At 42.4% G+C, this 17,016-nt stretch overlaps 1 protein-coding gene across 1 annotated transcript; it reads left to right on the top strand.

Moving 5' to 3' along the window:
• Nucleotides 1-13,156: 13,156 nt before the first annotated feature.
• Nucleotides 13,157-16,956, top strand: aanat1 (arylalkylamine N-acetyltransferase 1). The gene is made up of 3 exons (XM_079653421.1): nucleotides 13,157-14,619; nucleotides 15,434-15,588; nucleotides 16,259-16,956. Exons 1-3 carry the CDS (start codon nucleotides 14,472-14,474, stop codon nucleotides 16,562-16,564), a joined length of 609 nt encoding a protein of 202 aa, XP_079509547.1. The 5' UTR covers nucleotides 13,157-14,471; the 3' UTR covers nucleotides 16,565-16,956.
• The last annotated feature ends 60 nt before the right edge of the window (nucleotides 16,957-17,016 follow it).

The following is a 17,016-nucleotide window of genomic DNA, read 5'->3' as shown; positions in this document are numbered from 1 at the left end:
AACGCAACCTGATCTGACACATATTCCCTTCCTTCGACAATAACAAAAACACAGACTGTATGTCTGCACGTGTACTGCAGAATATTTAGAAAACTAGACATATCAGTTTCAACCAAGCTGCCGACTGTTGCTATACCACGTGTAGTGATGATGAGGAGTGAGGCGGGAAGGTGGTGGTCAGACAACAAAAGAAAGAAACGGAATGCTCATTTGCACAAGTGTGTGTGTGTGTGTGTGTGTGTGTGTGTGTGTGTGTGTGTGTGTGTGTGTGTGTGTGTGTGTGTGTGTGTGTGTGTGTGTGTGTGTGTGTGTGTGTGTGTGTGTGTGAGTGTGAGTGTGAGTGTGAGTGTGAGTGTGAGTGTGAGTGTGAGTGTGAGTGTGAGTGAGTGTGTTTGAGTGCGTTTGTGTCTCTGAATAGAAGACACCCTTGGTTGCCTCTCCAGCTGATAAGGTAGAAGGGTCCAGATTGATTACAGGAATCGATGGAGGACAGTATTTGCTTTGACTTCCCGGCCTAATTAACACAAGTCACTATGCAGGTGCCGTACGAGGAGGAGGAGGGGGGGGGGGAAGAGACACTGCGGAGGACTGCAGCTCGGGGCCACGCCTGTTCTCCACTCTGACTGACTGTGTACTACACCAGGCTTTCTCCTCTTTCATTTCCATGCTAACAAGCCATCTGATCCCCCAAACACCACAGCAAGTCAGATATACACAAGTGGCTACAGTAGTAACAGGTGCACATAGTTGATATAACTCTACACACACATCTGCCTTTTCTGTAATTCCACCCACAGATTCTATTAAGTATGGTAAAATGAAGTTGCAGTCAGCGTACAGCGCTACATCCTCCTCCTCCTCCACCTCAGGCTCATCACAGTTCTGCTACATCATTAGTTCTGGGGAGTTAAGTATATAAATAGGAACTCGCTGTTTTTCTGTAAACTATATCCACTAATGGCTTCCAAATCAATTATGTGTTATCTCCTGCAAGTATTCTAACATTGCACATAGATGTTCTGGTTATTCTGTAGTATTTATGGACATGAAAAAAACTTGATATAACTATTTACTGGTGATATTTGGGATGTAAATAGATGTGGCCCTGCACACCAAAACAAGTGTATTCAGATGTTGTGGGTAATGACAGGAGGGGAGTTAAAGTGATCACCCACAATCTAAACGATCAGCGTTTAATCACCTGCTGACTTGGTAGGTGGCACAAAGCGTTAAAGCTAGAAATCTTAACACTTCTGCAGAAAATGTCACTTTTCTCCTGTCCACCTGCAAGCTCAACACATTCACAGCAATATATTTAGACACCACGCTGCCACCATTACTCACTCACAAACCTCTAAAGCTAGTGTTTGTTGAGTTGTGCATGTTAGAGCACCAAACTCTTCCTCATCGACCTGTCGCACTTCCCGAACAAAACCATGCTTGAGGTCGACGCCCTTTAACAAAGCAAGGTTAGAAATGTATACAACTCATTTTAGATGAAAAAGAGATATGAAGAAGAAACGCTTGCTACATCTCCAGGGGTTTTTCGAGAAATATAGTATGAGGGCGCTGATCGTGAATATAAGATATATCAGTTTTTGCGAGAACATGATGCTCGTGTACAAGATGGCGCCACAGACTTAAACAACAACAGGTCGGCACCGCTTTAACATTTTACGGGGAAACATTTTGGTATGAGTGTGCACACTGAAAGTAGGAGTTACCCAGTTAAGACAAAACCATGATTTCCTTTCACATTTGACCATAACGATAAATATTCTGCTTTGATAGGATGAAGCAATAAAACTAAAATAAATCAATAGGTCGTTTCAACCCTGGGATGATATGGCAATAAACAACTTGAATCCTGGATCGATCCTCACGCCCTGATGCCTTCACCTCGCTGCTGCTGCTGCTGCTGCTGCTGCTGCTGCTGGACAGCGCCCCTGCCCGGAGGCTATTGGTTCAGACACACAGGGTGTGGGGGTTCTCTATTAGAAAGAGAGCAGGTACAGGGCTTTTTAGGAGAGCACAAGGGAATGACAAGCAGACCACTAGCTCACAGTATCTATTATAGAGCGGGCTTCTTACTGTGTACTTTCAGAGATTAAATGAAAAGGGATCAAGATTTTAAAAGAAAAGAAAAGAAGCAGAAAAGGGAGGACGGTCCTTAGGGCTGCAGGACACAAAGAATTGAACATTAGAAGGGGTGAAATGAATGTAAACAAGAAGAATGTGAAATGAGGAAAAAGGAGATCAAGACGCAGAGAAGCAGAGAATATAAGATGGAGACAGGCTGCGGTGAAGCATGGGATGGAGAACACTCGAGAGTCAATCATGAAGATGAAGAAATGGATGGAAAAAGTCGGACGAGAAGATTGCTTGAAGGGAGGAGGGGTAGGGTGTGGCGGGGGGGAGAACAAATGAAGATGAGCAGAGAACGATGCACAGAGGAGGATGCAGCCCAACAAGTGGGAGATCGAGACGGATCCCAGGAGACACACACAGAGAGAGGAAACAAGAAAAAAGCACGAGCCAGAAATAGACTGGGGCACAGCAAACACAGCAGAGAGCGAGATCGAAAAAAAGGGGGAGAAAGTAAAAAGGGTAGAGAGAAAGACAGAGGGAGAGGCAGAGCAGACAGTCTCTGGGTAGGGCCAATACTGCAGAGGAAAGAGAGAGGAGGATGATGGAGGGAGGGAGAGAAAGAAGAGACAGCCAGAGAGAGGGATACAGGCTCCTTGAGTGTGTGTGTGTGTGTGTGTGTGTGTGTGTGTGTGTGTGTGTGTGTGTGTGTGTGTGTGTGTGTGTGTGTGTGTGTGTGTGTGTGTGTGTGTGTGTATCAATGCAGAAAAAGAAAGGATCAAATGAGATCCATTATCTCAGGCCAGGAGCTGGACGCCCATCGAGTCAGCAACACATTACGTCAACATTCTCCAACATGCTGGTCTGCTGGGACACTGAAGGGGGGAGGAAGGAGGTAAACACACGGGGGGAGGAGGAGGAGGAGGAGGAGGAGGAGGAGGAGGAGGAGGAGGAAGAGGTCAACTGGAAGGGTTAGGAGGGGAGGAAAGAGTGGGGGAAGGTGAGAAAAGGAAAAAGCAGGGTGAGAGAGAAACAATGTGAAAGGGGGATGGAGATGAAGTTGGAAGGAGGGACGTAAAGGGCGCGGTGGGACGGTCATGTTGCGTCCCTGTCAGATCAGATTTACTGTAAAGACAAGCTGCTGACATCATCCTCTGAGTGCCAACAAGGAGTGCCACCACAGGGATTTGACCGACATGATGCTGCAGATCAACACATGAAGCCAACACGGCATAAATCCACTGTCAACATCCTAAAAATAACCCGTGATCAATAGTCATTAAGAACACATCTGCTGCTTCACTGTGCTCTGCTTTTACTGATATTGACTATAGCTGTAACGACTCTTTTTTTATTAATCTGCCTATTATTTCCCAGATTAACCAAACGATTTACAAATGTTAATTATTAGTAAACAATGTTCGTCCCCAGTTCTCAAAGGGCAAGATGTCTTTGAATGTCTTGCCAGTCCAAACTACATTTTATATGATATAATACCGAAAAAACAATCTGAAAATCTCCATATTTGAGAGGCTGAAAACAGCATTTTCTGCAATTTTTCAATTGAAAATAACATTAATTATTATATGATAATAGTTGACAAGATATAAACATAATATCAAAACATAATACATGTATTTTTAACAGCAGGATATAGAGTGGTGCAGTGACGAGTGGGGGAACCCGGGAGTGAGTTAGCATGTTCCTTCCGGTTCACTCGTCTCAGAGCCAATGGGATTTCTCCATAGGATTTTGGAAAATAGCTGGAAATAAGGTCTGTGGTTGACACTGATTTAAGAGACTGATCCCGTTTTGTTCTACGACATTAAATACAGCAGCAGTGACCCCACTGGACAACAAGTGAATAGGACTACAGAAGTTGTCGAGGATGTTGTACGTCATTACGCCGAACACGTAAACACTCCCGCTAAGTTTGTCTGCCCTGTTCTGCTTGAAAGCAAATACCTGCTTCCTGCAAACTGTTAAAACAAACGCTTCAATTTGCACCATTTTGAATATGTGTTTCTGAATATCGATCTTAAGTTGGCGTGACGTTGAAGTCGTGCGACCCTGCTGTACTCGGCTATAGTTCGTTTATAGCATAACGTTAGCATTTCGATTCTGGCGATTAGATTTATGATTCGAAAATTATAAAAGTAGGGTAGACATGTGGAGATTATCCGGCTGAACAAAACGTGCATTTATCAAACGGGTTTGTTTTCATATCAGTTATCTGCAATGCAGCACTTGAGCTGTTCTATTCTGTTTTTAGAGGAAACAACCAAACCTCATTGCCTGATGAAAAAACGTGTTTGTTGGTTTGTGTGTTTGTTCCTGCACCTGCCTGGCACCTGCTTCACAACTAATACCCTGTTGGGGGGCCCTGGCACGCCCCTCATGTCCCAGATTACACCAACGTCTGCCAGCCCACCCCGAGCACCTGCACACAGCACCTGAGCAAACAGCGCTGAAGATGACATATTAACAATCAAAACCATCTGAGGGTGTTAATGCGGTAAATATATGGAGCAGAATGTGCAGTTTAAAATATCTATCGGGGAATAGTTTTTTGCTCCGGCCACTCAAATGCCGTATCTGGATGCCAAAACAGCTACTAGCTTTTCAAAAAGTAGTTCTAATCTAGGGGCATATGCAATGTGGAAGGTTAACAAAAGCATTAAAACATTCATATGATTATTTAAGAGAGAAAAGTGTACCTGGCTCAGGGTGCTAGACTAAGCTAAATGAATTGAAATAGCTCACTCTGGTCGGCTCAGTAGAAATCTGCTGCAGCAGCTGCACACTGCTAAAGGCTCATTTAAAGGCTACACAGGTTGTGAATATCTAAGTGGAGAAGACGAGCTACAGAGAACAGATACACAGACGGATGATACACACTTCTGTCTGCCATTTTGAGGTTGTGTTTTCGTGTCTGTCAGCTGGATTACAGAAAGAAAATACTGACCCAATCTACATCACTGTATCACAGAGCAGATGAATGCATTATGTTATACTTTTGTTAACAACACATGATAGGATATTCCCCTTGAAAGCCTTCTCAAAGCTGACAACTCAGAGCAATAAGAAAAAAACACATCCTATTTGTAACGTGTGTTTTCACACTACAACTTGAAGCTCATGACCACACATCTCATAAAGAGGAATTACATCAGACCTCGTGAGATTGGACTTTCCAAAGAGCAAGTGAATGCACCATTCACTTTAAACATAATTCAGCAGTCAGCTCTTTTAGGACAGCGATGTTTCTTGTCTGTAGTTGAATGGGGGTGCGACCTGAAGTTAGATGGATCAGGAACAGGTTGACAGACAGGAGTAACCCTGAGGTCACAGCATCCAGCACCTGAAGAGCTTCAATTCTTTCCTCAGCTGTATTTACATGAATTTGTGTTATACTCCACTATTTTATCACTTTTAAATAAGGAAAACAGTCTCTTAATCCCACCTGCTTTATTGTGCACTGCAGAAAAGACCATTTCAATTGGTACAATACCAATAAAGTTATTTTGATTTCACACAAAGATTAGCCCAAGAGCATTAGAAGTGCCAGAGAGATTGATTGCTCATGAATGACATCATGCCTGTCCATGCTTAGGTTACAGGGCAAAGGGCAAAGGTCACACAAGAGTTCATATAGGCTTCTGCTACTACAGCTGTCCATAAACCCACAACAGACCTTTAATGTCTCCTCAGTTATATGGCTGTGCACGAGTACTGTATAATCACAAGCTTCCCTAAATGACTTTGGCTGATGTGACAATCGTACTAGCTGAGCAGATGCTGTCTCCTTAAATAAAATAAAAAAATACAACCTCAGGAGTGTCCTTGTTCACTTCATAAAGCTGTGGACTCAATTGGTTTTATCATGTCATATTTTTTTTATACCCTTGCTCAAAAATAAAAACGTTAATGCAACCTCCTAAAATAAACTGCCCGTGACTTCCTGTATCCGTGGTAACTGACTGAATAAACTATGAAATGGGCAACTAAATGTTGATGTTGGCTGATGGACCTGATAAAGCTAAGTAGAATGTATTCAACGCAAATAAATCACAGCTATCTCATGGTGGCCAGGAAAATATAGCTTTGGGACGAGGACTGAACAATGTATAGGAAGTATAAGTCAATCACAATACAGACCTTTGCATCACATGACTCGCTGGCCAAGTACGTGTCCATTTTTGATTATTATATAAATTATCGTATATAATAAAAACAATAATTGCATAGTTCTTCCCACTTTGTCAGCCATAATCCGGACTGCACTATAGCGCTGCCAAGTTGGGACTTGTTGCTCTGCCAGAAGGGGAATATAAAAATGCTCAGAGAGCAGAAGGTGGGAGCTTACCATTTCAAGGACTAAAAGCCCCTACATTACCATATCAGCCATCTGCTACCAAACTGTCGGCCTGCCCTATTGCATCCTTTCCAGTCAAGATGTTTTATTTAAATATCATTTCACTTTCAACTGGTATTCAATACTTGCTTTCCCCACATCTCTTCCATCCACCTCCTCAGTGTTTCTTTCTCTCTCTGCAGTGAGGTTAGCAGCAGCAGTCAGTCCTGCTGCACCCTCATTCATCATTAGAACCACACCCTCCTCCTCCTCCTCCTCCTCCTCCTCCTCCTCCTCCTCCTCAGTCACAAAAGCTGCTGCTTCCAGGGAGGAGCTGGTGTCACAGTTCACCTCAACCTCTGTCCTGAAACTCTAAGAGCTGATCACCATACCAGGCGTAACAGCAGGTACGGTACAGTACTTTTGGGGGTCTCAGCAGACCATTGACCAGTGTTTTAGTTTCCAAATGACTGATGGATTCCGGGACATCTGACAAATCCCGTGGGTTACTGTTCTGCGGTGCATCCCATACGAGATACCTGCTGCTGCAATGCACTTCTGTCCTCGTAGATATGTCAAGGTTGAGCGGAATCAACAGGGCTCTGCGTGCTGACAGGACTGTGGCGGTACAAAGCAGGCGGTGAAGTCAAAGAGGTTTTCTACAAACCACATTCGTTTTAGAATTTTCAAAACATTATACTTGTTAAAAATGTATAACAAAATGACTACCTAAAATAACCTACTCTAAATGAATCCTAAGCATCAAAATCACCAATGGGGGGTAAAAGAATATCTAATCTAGTGCCACAGGCCACGTGTTTAAAAACTCTCACCTCTTACTACCTACACAGAGAGAACCAACACACAAAGCCACAATGTGAAGATGCAGTTCCTCAAAACTTGCTGCTAAATGTCATGTTGGCGTATAGTCTATGGACTCACTCGATGTTTGAATTATTCCTAACTTTTAGGAATTTCTCTGCATCAAAAAGTCAAGTATGTCCCAGCTTAATTCAACACTTCACTCTTGGCCATGTAGTGCAAGGTGTAACTAGGGTTGGTGTGGAGTGGAAAACAGTCAGGGGTCTTCTAGTAACTAGGGCTGTAGCGATACACTAATCTCACGATACGATACGATACACGATATTGAGCTCACGATACGATATATATCACGATATTCAGCCAACGATACGATTCGATATAATTCGATACACTTACATCATTTTCTGAAAGATTTTAAAAAGGGACAGTGTGATTTTGGTGACATCTTGTGAGTGTTCCATTGACTTGGATTGAATTAATTCAACTGAAAACTGAAAGCATCAATTATACAATATATGGCTCTGACTAGACAGAGAGTCTACAGCTTGCAAATGCTGGACAAAATGACTCAAAAGATGTGGTGAGAAAATGTGTTTCAATTATTGAAACAGTGCCAACTGTAGCTTACAAGCCTTTGAAACGTAAGTACATAAAGTGCAGTATCATAATGGACAATGGAGAATTAAAAGGTGCAGCAGGTGGCCTGTTCTGAACAGATTCTTTTACAGCATTTTTAGCTTAACACAGAATATGAGGTAGCCAATAATTCAAGTCACTAAGAACAACATTTAATGTCAAATGTACCTGCCAATAATTCAAGTCCAAAGGAGTAACATTTAAGCCAAAAACACTAAACAGAAAGGCTCCTCTCTACATAACTGCATCTACATTCTCTTCAGATCTTTGTTCAGGAATATAATCTGATCAACGTGGTCTGGGAGAAGTGCACTTCTCTGAGCAGTGACGATGGCCCATTCCCAAACCGCCCCCTACACCCTACACCCTACCCCTCCGTTTGCGCGTTCACACGGAGGGTCCGCCTACGAGTGTGGAGCAGTGTGGAGGGGGAGTGGGCTATCAAGCCCTCAAACATTGAGTCTGCAGCGGTGCTGACTTGAGACCGGTCTCTACCTGACCGGAGTTGAGACACAGGTGTGTGTCCGCTGCTGTCAAGCTGTTTACAATAGTTCCAGCAAACATCCACTGATAAACTGCGATATTAACAACCTCATGATAACCTCATACGTTTTAACTTAGGATCATACCTGTGTTTAGTCTAGAAAAAGGTAAATGTGTGCATTTTATTATAAAGTTGTGTATATTTACAGACCGTTGCAAAAACTAAGAAGCTTATAAACATCAGGTTTAAAACTAAAAGAGCTTTGAAACACAATGAAAGATGTTAGGAGTTTTATTTGAGTTATTCATTTAAACTTTTTGTCAAAGAGATGCTGATTTGAAAACGTTGTTACATACAGTTACGGCATTTTCTATTTCTGCCGGAGAGAGGGGAGTCCGTCCCAAAGCTTGCTGCTGTATTTACTCCCTCCATCTGACAGGAGGGAGCCTCGTTGAGCTGCGAGTGTGGCTACAGACGGAGTTCACTCTGTCGAGGGAGTGGTTTGGGATTGGGCCGATATCTCCGGCGGTAGAGAAGACCCTCTCCAGTGTGGTTAATGTTTGCCGCCATTCTCCTGAACCGCTTCGCACTCACTGCGAGAAGAAGACACTGGCGTCTGTGTATCTAGAAATGCTCTCCAGCGACACTAGCGGCTCGGCTGGCTGACGTAATCGCTCTTCATGCAAAGCGAACGGGGGAGAATGGGCAGCGAGCAGAGTGCCAGGCGGAACACGGGGGATTTGAATGGGAGTTAATCTATCGATACCCGCGGCTGAAATATCGATACTTTCTCGGGAAACAAAATATCGATATATATCGCAGGATGGATTAAATTGCACAGCCTACTAGTAACCTGCCCCCGTTGTAATTAAAAGTGTCAAATCAGTGAGATAACCATTTTAATCCACAGTAAAAGTACTAAACTGCTGATGAAGCACAGTGTCCTTTTTCCTAACTGGATTATATAGCAATTACTGTAGCTTGCTATTAAAATGCAAAAGAGGTTCAGATGAATTGATCTTCTGGTCTTGTCTGCCCTTGCCCCACAAGGTTAGTATATCGTAGGTAAATCACTTGAGGTGACAGTTATCCAGTGAGCAAACGATAACTACACCATCCAATATAGGACAATAATCCATAGAGTGCAAGTAAACTGGGCTGAGAAAGAGAAAAGGGAATCACTCTGCTAAGTACATATGAAACTAAGAGATAAATGGTTATAATGTTCAGTGATACTGGCTCAGATTCTCCAAGTAAATGAAAATGTAGCTTCTGACAGTCCTGGTTTAAGTTTAAATGCAAAACTGAACCGACAGTCTTCATTTACAGTGGAAATGTATGAAAAATGTAACATGACAGGTCGTGTCCATGACCTCTTCATTCTTACTTCCGAAAGGATTGTGGTACGTTTTTTGTTTAATTGGGGAAACCAGTGCTCGATGCTACCACTTTGCCTTGCAGGCAGTGTAAATGATTCTGTCATGTTCCCGTCTGCCAAAGCTGCCCCCACCCACTCTCTAAAAGGGGGAGGGGACACACTGTTTTGTTTAGAGTGATGAACTAACATTTGTGTTTTTAGAGAGTCTGCAAAAACGCATAAACACTTTTTTTTTTTTATCATCTTCAGTAAGTTTGACACATCTTCTGAATCAGCTCGCCGCAGCAACACGCTGACACCTCATTATGCTACTCTTTTTATTCTCTAGCCACTTCTAGAAAATCAAGTGCACACAATCAAGGTTATTATTTTTAAAATACAAAAAAGGCACTGTGTATATTCACATATCCTTTTGCCAGGAAGCATAAAGACAAGTAAATGAGAAGGGAAGATATTGGAAGCAAAGGGAACAATTTGATCTGAGAATGGCTTAGTGTTATGCATGTAAGTGAAGCAACAAAGAACACATTAAGATATTTGGATTATTTATAGTTGCACCTAATTCCTGATGATATGCTCAAAACTATCAAAATCCTAGCTCTGCTGTGAAAATGCTGGTTTTATTACAAGAGAAACTCCAACACGAGCTTCAGATTGAAGCATCAGCAGAATACATTACATGTCACTTGTTAGACGCTTTTATCCAAAGCAACGTACATACTCAATACAGTGGGCAATCCCCACAGGAGCAATTTGGGGTGAAGTGTCTCAGGCACACAACGACATGCTGACTGCAGTGGGGTTTGAACCTGTGACCCCCTGATCCGAACACCAACGCACAACACCACACGCCTGCCGAATACATATAGGTCTACATGTTGTAGAAATATAATCATAAAGATATTCAACTTTGCATACTGCAGAAAGTAATCATGAATTATTGATTATTCTTCACCACACTCAGGATATATGCAACAAGGACGGAGCCTACTGAGACGGCATGTGGCGAACGCAGATAAGCAAATGAGATGTCAAACAACCCACAACAAAGCCGCACAAAACATAAACAAGAGTACTACAGAATGAAATCCATACATGAGCACACTAGCTCGCACTAGATCCTTAGAGGACACTGCCTCGTAATGACACAGCATAACAGTCCATGAGGTGTGTAAACATCTGTGTCATTGTTGAACAGAGCTTTTGTTGTGACAGAGTTTCAATGACACCAGAACTTTACTCATTTAGCACAAAACACAAAGCAGGGCAACAGTGGGACCTGAAATAGGTTCCTTCTGGTCTCGTCCTGTGTCTCTAAAACATGCTTTCATGAGCTTTTTCCAGAGCAGTCCTCTTTTAGACCTGGTGACCCTTCTTCACAAAGCCAAGGAGAAATCTAGAGAAGCCCTGGATAATATAGGTGACAGCAGATTTCCACATCTTTTAACTGATTACAAATGCATTCATTATTTGTTTATGTAATTAAAAACAAGTATAACTCAGGGTGTGGAGTCCATTGATGTAGAATAGATGGTGTCTTTTACCAGTAATCTTGACACTGCCTCTCATACACTCTTCAATATTGATGTCTGTTGTGTAGGAGGATTGACTAAAATCTCATTTTCAACAATGTGTTTGTTAATCAAATTAAGTGCTACATGATTTATATGATGAAAACAGATCCAAGAAGCATTTCCATAACACAGTAAAACACTGAACGGGTATTTTAACATTATGTCTATTAGTCCAGATTCAAGGGGCTTTTTGGTTTAACTCTTTAATTATTTGCCCTGTGAGCAGGCTAGCCCACCTATACCAACATAATCACCTGCAATTGTTCATGAATATGTGCGAAAATAATTCACTTAACGATATACTCAAATTAGAATACTTGGTGGTTTTGTTCGTCTACCATTACAGTAAATTAATACATTTTAATTTAGGATTGTTTGTTGGAGCTGAAATTGATGGTGTAACCTTTGGCTTTGGTGAGTTTTTAACATCTTATAAACCAAACAAATAGTCAATAAAATAAGATGCAGATTATTTAATGCACATATAAGAAGTTGTAGCCCTAGAGATTATAAAAAATGAATACATTAGGACTTATTTTAGACGTAAAACTGTGGACATTACTGGTAACACTGACAGAACATCAGATCTTATTTCTACTCATTTGTGTTGTCACTGAAGATGACAAGTAGGACTGGTTTCAAATGGCATGTATATGTTGAGGAACTAAGATGTTGTGTACATCATATCACATATAAGCTAATGTTTGACAATGATTGGTCTCAGGCCAAGTCACACCCAGATGAGGAGCTACACGAAGTCATGGATGAGCTAATCGATGGGTGTAGGGTTGCTACAGTAGCAGAGTGCTGCACCTGCTGAAACCTGTAGTGACACTTGACTTACAGACAGATAGATGCTACCTGGCCAGTGGTTATTTAATGCATTACTGTGTGGTCTCGGATATTTGGAACAACAACCCTGTTTAGCCTGCCAGCACCAGCTGAAAGACATGAGGCTATGAGCTACACTGCTAGCTAGCACGCTAGTGAGCTAGCAAGCGAGTTTATGCGTTTAAAGCAGATTAAGTTAATCTTAAACCTGACAGGCTACCAACTCATGTCTTCAACAAAAAACATCATACAGTTCAAAAACACTTGTCATGCTCCGGGAATAACCGGGTCTCAGTGTAAACACATTAGCCAGTGTGTGGTACCTTTGTCTCCTTGATGTCCTGCTTTCCTCCTTCAGGGTACCACTGGACGCGGACAAATCCGGGACACAGAGGCCGACTCGGGATGTCCACAGCGCTCTCAGTGTCCGACCCACCGGGGGCTCCTTCTCCGCCGCCTCCTCCTCCTCCACCACCGCGGCCATCGTCATCGAGGTCCGAGTCTGAGTTAAATTCCTCCTCACCGTGGATCATCCGTACGAGGCCGAAACGGACAGTGCCGCGATACCGCCCAGTGACCAGGTCGTGGGAGAAGAGCAGCCGCTGGGAGCCGTCCGCCGAGGGAGACAGAGCCAGGGAGGGAGGCTCTGATCCCGGGCTGGCTGCCGGGGAGAGGCCCGGGGTCGTGGAGGCTGCTGTGGCCACCGCATCCGATGCTGCGGGCTCCGCCATCGCTGCTGTTGTCAGGGAGTGAAGCTGGAGCGCGAGCCTGACGGTGCAATGAGAAAAACGGTAACCTGGAAGCAGCGATGTGCACGTGTTTACGTCGCCGCTACGGAGAGCTGCGTCACTGGCGCGGTACTGTCTGTCACCTCTGAGCGGCACTGTGGGCCTCCAGCTGTGATGCAAAGACCACATGGTTCGCCAAATATAAATGCCATTATTTTATTTTTTTAACAGCATTTCAAAGTTTTAGCAGTGTTGTAAACATATAAAACATATACATATATTATATGTATTATTCTGAAAGGTGCCAAACTGCACAATAAGTACTTTTACTTTTGGTACACTAAGTGTATTTTGATACTTTTCTACTTTTACTTGAGTAACGTTTTGATTGCAGGACTTTTATTTTTAACAGAGTATTTATACACTCCGGTACTTCTAGTTTTCAGTAGAGTCCCTCTACATTTAAAAAAATTAAAAACACATTACTTTACATATTAATAAATATATATTATTATTGTATGTAATATTATTTGTATTATTACTATTATTATAATACACTTGTTTTAATTTATTTTTAGAAATGGAAGAATTGGCAACAGACACTAACACCAAAAAAACATAAAGTTTAATAAGCATTCACGATTCTTGGGGGCATCTTATAGGACTCTTGAAAAAAATTTGAATCCAAAGAATATTTTCAACCTTTTCCTATCCAAAAAAATCCAAAAACCTTAAACAGTTTAACAGGGAAAGCTTTGCATAAATTAAACTCGTGTTTCATGTGTTTATCTGGAGATAGAGAATATTTTCAGCCTTGTGACCCCTCAAGGGGTCTTGCACTATATTTCAGTTGATGTTGACTGGACCACTCCTAAATAAAAGGAATATGAAAAATGCAGTAAAATATAGTTCTGTTGCTAGATTACTCTACTTTCCAGTTATGTGAAGAGGGTTACACTTTGTGGAAAAGTTTCATAAATAAGAGAGGAAAACAGCTGTGGCTTCTTTAAAATGTCTTACATGTGTTGCTTATAACACTGAAGAGGTGAAAAACAAACTCCTACACGCCCTGTAATCCTTTTACACAGATCTGGAAAAAACGTGCACTCGATTTACAGGGACTATGGAAAGTTTCCTTCTGAGAGATCACATCACACATACCTCAAGGCCTTAAAATGGTAACAACCGCAGCAGACCTCCAACACATGATCAGTAAAATCCAAATCTGCTGCAAGTCTGATGCATGACGAGGATAATGCTCATTGCTCACCACACGGATATCCCACCTGACCCCGACTAAATATGTTTATTGTTTGATTTACTCATGGGGAATTGCAGGGTTTGGTCATCCAGCTCGCTTGGGGATTATAACCTTGCGCACAGAGGGTATAAATACTGAAGGCGCGCACCTCTCTGCTCAGTCTTAACCCGCAGTCCCTTTACGCACGGATCAGGCTTTTAGACGAGGACCTAGCAGCCTTAAAGGAGAGATAAGCAGACATAGGCCCTCAGTCAGGTACACAGTCAGGTACACACCCCCATACTATTATTTTGTTTTCTTGGGGGAAAACACCACTTTATGTCGGTAATGAGCGCAGTTCCGTTGACGAGGCCGCTCCACATGCCCTCTTCGGGGTCGAGGGGTCGCCGCCACACGCTGCCAGCCAGCGAGTTCCGCTCCCTGAGCCCGGAGGATGCCATCAGTGTGTTCGAGATTGAGAGAGAAGGTAAGCTACACGTTGTGCTTTACTTAATTAAATAACGTAGTCCTGTTTAAGCCTTTAAATAACTTTAGGGCAGTTAGCCTTTTCCATGCTCTATTACGCACACAGGGAGGACATTACATCGAATTTAGCTGACGCTTTTGTCCAAAGCAATAAACCATAAAGATTCCAACTCATAACAACAACACAAAAAGTGCTGACATATTCACTTCAAACAAGCAAGACCATTGTAAGTGCTGGTGCTGGTGCATTAAGTTAAAGTCTTAAGTGTTACTTATTTTAGGGACGTTTTCTTTCTTGTAAAGGAAATTGGGATCATTCATTGTGTATCATGGAATAAGCAGCCTAATGTTATGTTTTTCTTAAACGTTCAACAAAAAACAGACATTATTAACATACCTTTAAACAATGTATCTCCTACAGTAAACTTTTTTTAAATATAGATAGGATTAATTCTGGCCAACAAATCATATTTTGTATAATTATAAAGGGTGACCTGTGATTATTCTTGTAATTATTGTTGATTAAGGGTTAGGGTTAAATCTATATCTTTGTAATGAATAACCATAACAAATATATATTTCACTTTTATCTTCAATTGTGTGGCCCACTACAAATATAGTTACCATGGCCATTACGATCTATCCTAAATGTGTGTGTGTGATATGAGTTCAGGTGTCTTTGACCTGCATAACTTCCCTGGCTGTGATCCAGCATACCCTTATTTATCAAATATGTCACATGTAAGCAGGGGGACGTTATGCCCACTTTATGTCCTCCAGGTTTCTTAATGTATAATATTCTCCTCTCTTTACAGCCTTCATCTCAGTGTCCGGCGAGTGTCCTCTCCACCTGGACGAGGTGCGTCACTTCCTCACCTTGTGCCCTGAGCTGTCTCTTGGCTGGTTTGAGGGGGGACGTCTGGTGGCTTTCATCATCGGCTCACTGTGGGACCAGGAGAGGCTTACCGAGGTGAGACAGAGAGCAGGACACCTGGACAGAGACTTACCTCAGGCCTAATGGCAGGGAATATGCAGAACGAGGTTCAAAACAGATTAACAGGAGAGATTTAGGGGCATATTTATAGTATAATGTCTTCAGAAAGTCAGATGATGTGGGTAAATGTTTCACAGATTCCCATAAATGTTCAGATGTGCTACCTGGTCATACCAGTCCAAGTAATGTTGTATCATCAAATATCCTGAGTGTGTTGAATTAGGAAATTTTCCATTTGAATGCATACTAGTTTTCTATTGTGGTAGGAACAATGTTTTATCCATCTCAAATTAAGACTGAATGAAACATCTATCTCCCAGGCAGTAAATATAGTTGGGCACTTTTTGAATGTTTCTTTAGTAAAATAGATTTAATTCAAAGAGGGATTTTTCAGTCTTTCCCCCTATTCACACACATTGATACAGAGGCAGAGGCTGCCATAAAAGGTGCTACCAAACATTCACATGCACCATTGGGAGTAATTTATAGCTAAGCATCTTGCTCAAGGTCGACATGCTGACAGCAGGGGCTGATGGACGACTGCTCTACCTTTTTGGCCACAGTCTTCCAAGTACGTATATACTTAAACAGGTTTCTCATCAATTCCACATTTCTTACGCTTCTCCCCTCCCTCTGTATTTCCCAGGATGCCCTCACTCTCCATAAGCCTCATGGGATGACCGTCCACATCCACGTCCTGGCCGTCCACAGGACTTTCCGGCAGCAGGGCAAAGGCTCCATCCTGATGTGGCGCTACCTGCAGTACCTGCGCTGCCTGCCCTACGTCCGCCGCGCCGTGCTCATGTGTGAAGACTTCCTGGTCCCATTCTACAGGAAGTCAGGCTTCAAGGTGCAGGGCCCCAGTGAGATCTCGGTGGGACCCCTTACATTTATTGAGATGATGTTCCCGGTCAGGGGCCACGCCTACATGCGACGTAACAGCGGTTATTGAGGACAGATCGACTTCATGTGTATTCTCCCTGAATCCCCTCATGGACACATCATTATGGGACATCTGAGAAGCTTCCAGCAGCAGCAGGGTGTTTGTGGTCTTCATTTTGCATAAGACAGTTTCTGAGGAATGTGCTCCGACTGTGAGTCTGCAGACAGCCGAGTGCAAAGAGCCGCCATCCAGTTGCAAACATCAGTAGTGTGGAAAATAGTTGAAAACTTAAAATACTGCAAGAAAAAATACAATTAATCAAAGCAAAGTCCTGAAAGAATTTAAGCACTTATTTATTATATTTTGTTTTGTATTTAACGATTCATAATTTAAGAAATGTAATATTGTATTCAATAGAACACAGTGGCCTTGTCTTTGTTAGTCGTCTTTTTTTATACAGGACTGTCTCAGAAAATTAGAATATTGTGATAAAGTTCTTTATTTTCTGTAATGCAATTAAA

The sequence above is a fragment of the Notothenia rossii genome (assembly GCF_949606895.1).
Source record: "Notothenia rossii genome assembly, chromosome: 1".
NCBI classification, from domain to species: Eukaryota; Metazoa; Chordata; class Actinopteri; order Perciformes; family Nototheniidae; genus Notothenia; species Notothenia rossii.
The sequence above is the reverse complement of the archived record's forward strand: the minus strand, read 5'-3'. Positions and strand labels throughout refer to the sequence as shown.

Bases quoted from the DNA above. Each gene is read 5' to 3' on its own strand.
- aanat1 (XM_079653421.1), top strand. From the start codon at position 14,472: ATGTCGGTAATGAGCGCAGTTCCGTTGACGAGGCCGCTCCACATGCCC. The intron at 14,620-15,433 runs GTAAGCTACACG...CTCTCTTTACAG, and splicing joins GTTCGAGATTGAGAGAGAAG to CCTTCATCTCAGTGTCCGGC. The intron at 15,589-16,258 runs GTGAGACAGAGA...TGTATTTCCCAG, and splicing joins ACCAGGAGAGGCTTACCGAG to GATGCCCTCACTCTCCATAA.